We start from the raw sequence: 8,789 nt of genomic DNA on the forward strand, positions 1-8,789 counted from the left end.
TTCATACAAGATTTCTCATCTTTCCTTCAATTCATCTTCATCATTTCTTAAAATCTAATAATGCTTCATTATATTCCTAGACAGTGATTTGTTCAGTCACATACACCCCAGGCAATGGGCACCCATTTTGTTATCACAAAAAGCCAGCACTTCAAGATAATGTTTCAACTGAAACAAACCACATTGTGTAATGACTCTTGTTAAAGTGAAATGACATAGAGAAGCTACCCTGAACACATATGAACCTAATTTTTTCTGTGCTTCTACTTAGGTTGAATTCAGATTTTTATAAATAGCTATCACCTTGTTCAAAGAACCAATAGTCGCTTAATCTATCTGGGCTTGACTTTCTTCCTCTATAAAATGAGGACACTGTACAAGATGGTCTATAGAAGGCTTTCCAATGCCAAAATCTATGATCCTGTAACAATAAGACTACCCCTACTAAACCCAATTTGATTCATGACTGTTTTCTAAAGCACAAAGGCAGATTACTTCATTCACACAATGACTGCAATCCCCAACTCAGTGTTCTAAATACTGAACATTTCAAAGAAAAACAAATGACCTAAAATGTCATATCATTATTTTATTTTAGAAATTTTTGCTCTTTTAGGAACTCAGCCAACAGGCACACTAGAACATGTAAATTTCTCAACATACAGAATTTCTAGGGGACAGAATCCTATTCTCATCTTGCAAACATAGCTGCTATGAAATTTTAATGGATGATCTAAGTTTAGAAGGGACCTAAGAAGTCATCTCATCCAAATTGCAGCCAAATAGGAATCCTCATTACAATGCTCCAGACAAACAGTCAGCCAATCTCGGTTTAAAGAAATCACTTCTCTGAAAAGGCGTTCAGCAGCCACACCTGGCTCATTTCTTCCGGGAAAGCCGTGCAAAGTGAAGTTGGTAATAAAGAGAGGATGCTGTAGACCTGGCCCAAGTGACTTACAAATGAAATTCACTTGGTGAAAAGAGAGTTACATCTCTAAACTATATTCTCCTTACATTCTCCTTCTCTCCTTTTTTTTCCTTTAGAAGGAACATTTCAGGTTCAGATTAACAATTGATCTAAGATCCCACTGATCCTCCAGGTAGACGACAACAGTGCCACACAACCATTAAAACAATTGTTTTAAACTAAACTAATAGACATGTCTGCTGTAAATTGTGAAAAGGTCACTTAATTTATAGCATATCAATCTTGGAAAACTAATGGAAAATTTGTATTATTCAATCAACATTTATTGAGCATGCGCTACATATAAACAAGACCAAAAACAAAGTGTCTGCCCTCAAAATGTTTTTAAAGGCTAAAATATCCAAAAAAGTAAACTGTTTTAAGGCAGTTTATCAACAAGCATGAATTTCTGCAGCATAGAGAGCAAGTGGAATAAAAACAAAGGATGTTCCCTCTGATATTTTTGGTTGTGAGCAAAGAACTGCATGATGAGCTTACATGAATGAAAGTCATAATAACATATACTTGTGGAAATTTAATTGGATCCCCTATGAATAATACACATGACAGTTACCTCCTGCATCATCATCTGGCATAAATGTTGAACCGTCCCCGTAAATGATCTGGGGCAGAGCTGGGGGCTGGACCTGTGATTCATTGATATAAGGAACTCTCAGATGAGCAAACTCCCTTGACCAATGCAGGTCAGCGACTCCTTCAGACCTCATGGTCTTACAGAGTTGCTAAGGGCAATGAGAAGTTAAGTGGCTTGCTCAGGATCACACAGCCACAACATGTCAGAGGCAGGGCTTGAACCCAGGTCTTCCTGACTCTGAGGCCAGCTCTTGGCAGCCCACTGTATCTCATAAATGACCTAACCAGGATTAATAATACAAGGTCAAACCAAAATTAGTTTTCTTGCCTCGGCTAATTTTCCAGCATCTATAGTAAGTGACAATGTTGACAGTGAGCAGCCAGGTGGCACAGCGGATAGAGTGCTGAGGCTGGAGTCAGGGAGACTCATCTTCCTGAGTTCAAATCGAGCCTCAGATACTTACTAGCTGTGTGACCATGGGCAAGTCACTTAACTCTGTTTGCCTCATCTGTAAAATGAGCCGAGGAAGGAAATGGCAAATCCCTCCAGTATCTCTGCCAAGAAAGCTCCAAATGGGTTCACAAAGAGTTAGAGAAAACCGAAAAATGACTGAACAAAAAGATGGCAGTCTCCCCTAAAGCCATGTATTAATTACATACATATTTGTATAGACAGAGGTCCTAAATCTAATGCACATTTCCCCTCTCCCTCCTTGAAGTTCCCTCTATTCCTGCCCCTAGTACTCCTCAAGGCTCTGTCTACCTGGCACCAGAGTAACAATTCCATAATCTGGGAAATTAAAAGGAACCTCCAAGGCTATTTAATCTAACTGATGCTTGAATATGAATTCCCTCTACAACATACCTAAGGGATCATCCAGACTTTTTTTGAAGACTTCTAGCAAAGGATAACCCACTATCTCTCAAGACAGCTCATCCTACTTTTTAGGTAACTTATATTAAGTCAAAATGTGCATCTTTGCAAAAAAAAAATCCTACCTGTTGTCCCCAGTTCTGCCTTCTGCAGCAACATGGAGCAAATCTAATCCATCTTTCACTGATGGTTTCAATTCAATTCGATAGACATTTATTAAGCACCTACTACATGTACGGCACTGTGGCATGTGCTGGGAATACAAAGACAAAAGCCCACCATCCTTCACTCTCAAGAAGTTTACATTCTACCATTGTGTCTTATCCAGGTCCTCTCCTCTCCAGACTAAACATTCCTGCTTCTTCATTCCATGCCAGTCTTCATAGGCACGATCTCAAGGTTCTTCAGCAGCCTAACCAACTTCCTCTGAACAACTTATGAGCGCTCAACGTCATTCCTAAAATGTGGCACCCAGCGGTGAATGCGATCCACTACCTTTGCTCCACATAGTGACACTGTCATCTCTCCAGTCCAGAGCAACCTCTCTCAATGCCACCTCATACTGGTAACTCACTTCTAGCTTGCATTCCACTAAACACTCAGATATTTTTATACTTGTAAAGTTTATTTAGTTTAACCCAGCATAAAAATCTATATTCAACCTCATTAAATTTAATTAGATAATCTATTAGATTTAGCTCAAAATTCTGTCAGGATCTTTTTGGAACCCAATTCTACATCCAATATATTAGTTATCCCACTCAGCTTTCTATCCCCTTCAAAATTTTATAAGCAAACTACATCTTTATCTGAGTCAATGATAAAAAATGAAATAGCACAAGGCTTAGCACAAATCCCTAGGGCACACCACTATATACCTTATTCCAGGATGGCACAAAATTATTAGTGGCTACTCTAATTCTGGCCACTCAACAAGTTTTAAATTCACTTTGTCCACAAAAATGGCAAAAAAGACTATTAAATCATCTGCTGAACTCTAGATACAGGCACTACTCATTTAATTTTATTTTGCTTTATTGCACTTCACAGATACTGAAGGTTTGTGGCAACCCTGCATCAAGAAAATGTATTGGCACTATTTTTCCACTAGCATGTGCTCACATCATGTCTCTGTGACACATTTTGGTAATTCTTGCAATATATCAGACTTTTTCATTATCATTATTATATCTGTTATGGTGATCTATGATCAGTGATTTTTGATGTTGTTTTAGGGAACCATGAACTACGCCCACATAAGACAGCAAACTTAATCGATAAATGCTGTACATGTTGTGACTGCTCCACTGACCCAGCCATTCTCTGTCTGTCTCCCTCTCCTCAGGCCTCCCTATTCCCTGAGACACAACAACATTGAAGAATATTACATAAACTTACTTGATAAAGCAGCATCAGGGTTTGAGAAGATTGACTTCAATTTTGACATTTTTTTTTTAATTTTGAGTTCCAAATTCTTTCCCTCCATCTGTCACCTCCCCCCTCCCTGAGATGGTAAGCAATTTGATATAGGTTATACATGTGCAATCATGTAAAACATTTCTATATTAGCCATGTTGTGAAAGAAACTACAGACCAAAGGAAAAAAACATGAAAAAAAATGAAGTGGAAAATAGTATGCTTTGATCTCCATTCAAACTCCATCAGTTCTTTCTATGGAAACAAATAACATTTTTTATCATGAGTCCTTTGGAATTGTCTTGGATCACTGGATTGTTGAGAAGGGCAAGGTCATTCACAGTTGACCATTATACAATATTATTGTTACTGTGCACAATGTTCTCCAGGTTCTGCTCACTCCACTTTGCATCAGTTCATGCAAGAATTGACTCCAATTTTGAAAGAAGTTTTACAATGGGTAAAATGCTATCAAACAGCATCGCATGTTGCAGAGAAATCTTTCATGAAAGGGAGAGTCAACTGATGCAATAAACTTTACTGCTGTCTTATTTCAAGAAATTGCCAAAGCTACCCTAACCTTTAGCAACCACCACCCTAACTGGTCAGCAGCCATCAACATCTAGGTGAGATGCCAGCAAAAAGATTACTACTTGCTGAAGGCTCAGATGATAATTAGCATTTTTTAGCAATAAAGCATTTTTAATTAAGTTATGTACATTTTTAGACATAATACTATTGCAAAATTAATAGACTACAGTACAGTGCAAACACGACCTCTACATGCACTGGGAAACCAAAAAAATCCGTGTGACTCACTTTATTGCAATATTTGCTTTATTGCAGTGGTCTGGAACCAAACCCTAATATCTCCAAGGTATGCCTGTATACTAAATATACAGTATCCGTGAATCCTTTCCTGTTCTGATAGTGGTGAAAGAATAGGATACCAGGTTGTAAAAAGCACCACTGAAAGGGGAAAATAGGAATAATAATGAAGAGTTTCCTTAGTTCACAACTTGCCTTCAGCCAGAACTTGTTTGTTTTTTATCTCTTATGTGAAGAAAAATTTCATGCCACGCAAGAACAAAGTTAGGTAAACTCAATCACAGAAGGCTTCCAGGGAGAGATGAGTTTTGACTCAGGTTTTGAAGAAGGTGAAGAGCTTAATGAAAAAGAAAAGAGAGAGTATTCCACACATTAAAAACAAGGAGGCAAAAACACAAATTGTGTATAGAGGGTAACACAAGAAATAGCTTGGTGCAAAGGAAGGAGTCATGTAATGACACTGGTGAGATGGTCAGCGTGGGTCAGAAAAAAGGAACGAGTGATAGAGGTATAAAATGAAATACAGAGCCGCTGGCTCTTGAATGATTGGTTCTTGATAGAAGAGGGACAAATGCTGAATAATGCCTCTAAGTAGTGTATTGTTGAATGCCGAACTGTACTAAATACTTAGGAAGAGATGAAGACACGCCCTTGACAAAATCAGTTTATAATCTAAAATAGAGACGCTGATGTGAACACCTAGAACCAGCGGAAAGAGAAGGGGCTTGTATCACCAAGACAAATAATACGTGATAGTTAATGGTTTTGCTACTACAAAGATTTTATTTTTTGACTCACTTCTGAGGTTCAAGTTTTTCCCTGATCCCGTCACAAAAAGGCAGGCCGCGTCAACAATGCAAAAATCATCTGGATATTTTAGTAATCACTCAGGTACCATGATAGCTACACTTTACATCTGGTTATTTCATTTTAATGACTATTTAATTGTTTTCTTATAAAAGACCAGGATTCCAAAATATAATAATCAAATTCAGAAAAATCCAGATTCTTTGGCCGCAGTTCATCAAATCACTGACGGTAAGAAAGATGAAAATGAAAAGAACTCTGAGGTTTTACCTAACACTGTGGCAAAAGATGGAAATAGGCAGTGTCAGAGGAGTTCTAGAAAGAGAGACTCATTGATATACTGTTGGTGGAGTTGTGAAGTGGTCCAACTGTTCTTTGAAATTATGCAAGAAAAATTACTAACTTGTCCATACCCTCTGATTCAGCAATCCCACTACCGTACCGCGAATATAATCCAAGGAAGGCAATGACAAAAATAAAGATACAATATATACTCTTTCTGGTGGCAAAAACTTGAGGTGAGATGACTGAGAAAACTATATGAATATAATGCAATATTATTGTATAGTTAGAAATGACAAAAGGAATTCAGAGGGGCTTGGAAAGATCTGCCTGAAGTGATGCAGATGGGAAATAAGCAGGACAAAGAAAACATATACACAATACCTATAAAAATGTAAATTAAAAGACCACTAGGGGCAACTCCATGGCACAGAGGATAGAGCACCAGCCCTGGAGTCAGGAGGACCTGAGTTCAAATTTGAACTCAAGACACTTACTCGTTGTGTGACCCTAGGCAAGCAATAGACTGCCCAAAAGGAAGCTGAACTCTGAGTAACTGGAAAACTAATGATGGTCCCAGGGAACAAATAATGAAACACACCTCTTCCTTCTCACAGAGAGGTGGGGGCTGTGCTTTTTAAAAAGAAAAGTGACCAAGGGAACTGGGGTGAGATAGAAAGACTACTGGATTTAGAGTCAAGGAACATGGGTTCTAATTTTATCTCCGCTAGTTATCAGCGGGCTAATCTTGGAAAAAATCCGTCTCTCTAGTCCTCAGTCTCCTTCCTGGTAGAATGAAGGAGCTGGACTCTTACCATCCCTACTATTGTTCCTACCTCTCGGGCTCATGGCCTATGAATTGTGGAGGAGCTTTGCCCATGAAGAAATCAGGCAAGGCAGAGGCAACCTTGTCCCTGACGTGCCCTTAGCACTGCAGATGGGGAGTTTACCTTCACAGTGTCTGCCTTCCCCTTGGTAGCCTGGCTTGCAGGAGCACTTATAGGACTTGGCTGTGTTCTGACAGATGGCATCTTCGTGGCAGTCATCAATTCCTCTGGCACACTCATCCACATCTGCAAAGAAGAGAAGTTTGCCAGTAGCTCAGCAGTTTCCTTAAACGAAGTGTGCTGCCATCTTCTTTCAGCAGAAAGATACTAGACAGGTTAACCCAGGGGTGGGAAACCTGCAGCCTCGAGGCCACAAGTGTGTACACTTGAGGACCTAGAGGGCCACATGTGGCCTCGAGGCTGCAGTTTCCACACCCCTGAGTTAACCTCTTTTCTTCTAACCAAATGTCCACCCAGTATGTCACTACCTATTTGACCAATCATGAAAGCAGTATAGGCCTCATTGAATTAAAAGAACTTATTCTTGGAAAAGATGCCTAAAGAAACTAAAATTTAACTGTAATTTTACAAGTTAGTAACTAAACTTTACTTTAAAAGAAGACAAGACATCCATTTCTGAGATGTTAAGGTGTGCCTGGTACACCCCTACACGTGTTTGTGACTGGTAGAAAGATTTGGTGGAAATTAACCTTCTGGATTTTTTTTTAAATCAAGTTTGGGAAATAACTGAAGTTGAGTTAGCCCAGCTCGTCAAAAGCACGTAACTCCAGCAGCTGAAAACTCAGGCTTAGTCTTTAAAAAGGTCACTTAAGGGCATTCCCTGCTCCCCAGGCAGCTGGTCCCACTGCGAGTAAAAGCCCTAGTGAACCCCTCTACAAGTAAAAGTCCTAGTGAACCCCACTGCAAGTAAAAGCCTTAGGGAACCCCTCTACAAGTAAAAGCCCTAGTGAACCCCTCTACGAGTAAAAGCCCTAGTGAACCCCATAGCGGAAAAGAGGGAGCGAGGCACAGCGGTATCTGTGACAAGGGGTCCTGGGTCTAGTGTAGAGAAAGGGAAAGGAAGAAGAGGGAGGGGGAGGAAGGGGAGAGGGGGAATAGAGGGGGACATGGGGAATGGGGGGAGATGGGAATGGGAAGGAGAAGGAGAAAGAAGGGGAAGAGAGGGGGGAAAGGAGGGAGAGAAGGCGGGGGAAGGTGGAGGTGAAAGGGGAGAAAGGAAGAGGGGTGAATGGGGAGGGGAGAGGGGACAGAGAAGGGTAAAGGGGGGAGAAGGAGCGGAAGAGAGAGAGGGCAAGGTGGAGGAGGGGGTGCAGGAGTTAAAAGGGAGGGGGAGGAAGAATGAGGGGTAAGAGGAGGAAAGAGGGGCAAAGGGGGAGGGAAAGAGCGAAGAGGGAGGGGAGAGGAGGGACGGGGAGCCAGGGACATTAGACGAGCGCGGCGGCGGAGGGCAGGGACGCCGGCCGACGGAGAGGAGCTGTCAGCGCCCTGCGGTGCTCGCCTCCCCCGGCTCCCCGGGCCCCCCCGGCCCCCCGCTGGGCTCGCCCCGCGCCCTGGCCCCCGGACGCTCACCCTCGGGCGGCGGCGGGGGCAGCGACAGCCCCGAGACCAGGAGCAGGGGGAGCAGCGGGAGCAGCAGGAGCAGCGGCGGCGCCCCGGCCGGCCCGGAGCAGTCGCGGCCCCGGCCCCCCATCGCGGAGACCCAGACGGCAGGAGCGGAGCGGGAGCGCAGCGTGCCGGGAGCCGAGCGGCCGCCGCGGGAGAGCAAGCGTGAGGGAGGGCGCCCTGCCGGCCTCGCGCCCGCCGGCCGTCAGTCTGACACTCTGACAGCCGTGGCTCGCGCCCGCCAGCCCCGGGCTGCCCCGCCCCCGGCCCCGCCCTCTTTCCCCCTCTCCCCCCCCTTCCCCTCCCCCCTCTCCCGCAGCCCAGCCGGGCCAAGGGGGCGGGGCCTCCTGACAGTCCTTCTCCCCGCCCCCCTGCGGCCCGACTCGGACCTACACACCTGGCCGGCTCCCGGCTTGCTGCCTCGCCTCCAGGGCGCACGTGGCTGGGGCGCCTCCACTCCCTCGGGCACTTGTCCTGGGGAAAGGACTAGTCCCAGAAAAAGTAGTCGTCCTGCCTCCAGAAGCTCCTTCTCATACCCAAAGAGACCCTGCTCCCTCCTCAACGAATTCCG

General features: G+C 43.5%; 1 protein-coding gene across 3 annotated transcripts in view; it reads right to left on the reverse strand.

The window, feature by feature from the left end:
- SCUBE2 (signal peptide, CUB domain and EGF like domain containing 2) overlaps positions 1-8,438 on the reverse strand; it is a 79,780-nt gene extending 71,342 nt beyond the window's left edge. Inside the window, exons 1-2 of one of the 3 annotated variants that reach the window (XM_036764342.1) lie at positions 8,186-8,438; positions 6,719-6,841 (exon numbers count right to left, since the gene is read on the reverse strand). In XM_036764342.1, the coding sequence (XP_036620237.1) occupies positions 6,719-6,841; positions 8,186-8,306 (244 nt within the window). In that variant the 5' untranslated portion in view covers positions 8,307-8,438. The remainder of the gene's footprint in view (positions 1-6,718; positions 6,842-8,185) is intronic. The other 2 variants (XM_036764343.1, XM_036764344.1) reach the window with 2 other exon arrangements.
- Between the last annotated feature and the right edge of the window lie 351 nt (positions 8,439-8,789).

This window comes from Trichosurus vulpecula, chromosome 6 (genome assembly GCF_011100635.1).
Source record: "Trichosurus vulpecula isolate mTriVul1 chromosome 6, mTriVul1.pri, whole genome shotgun sequence".
NCBI lineage: Eukaryota > Metazoa > Chordata > Mammalia > Diprotodontia > Phalangeridae > Trichosurus > Trichosurus vulpecula.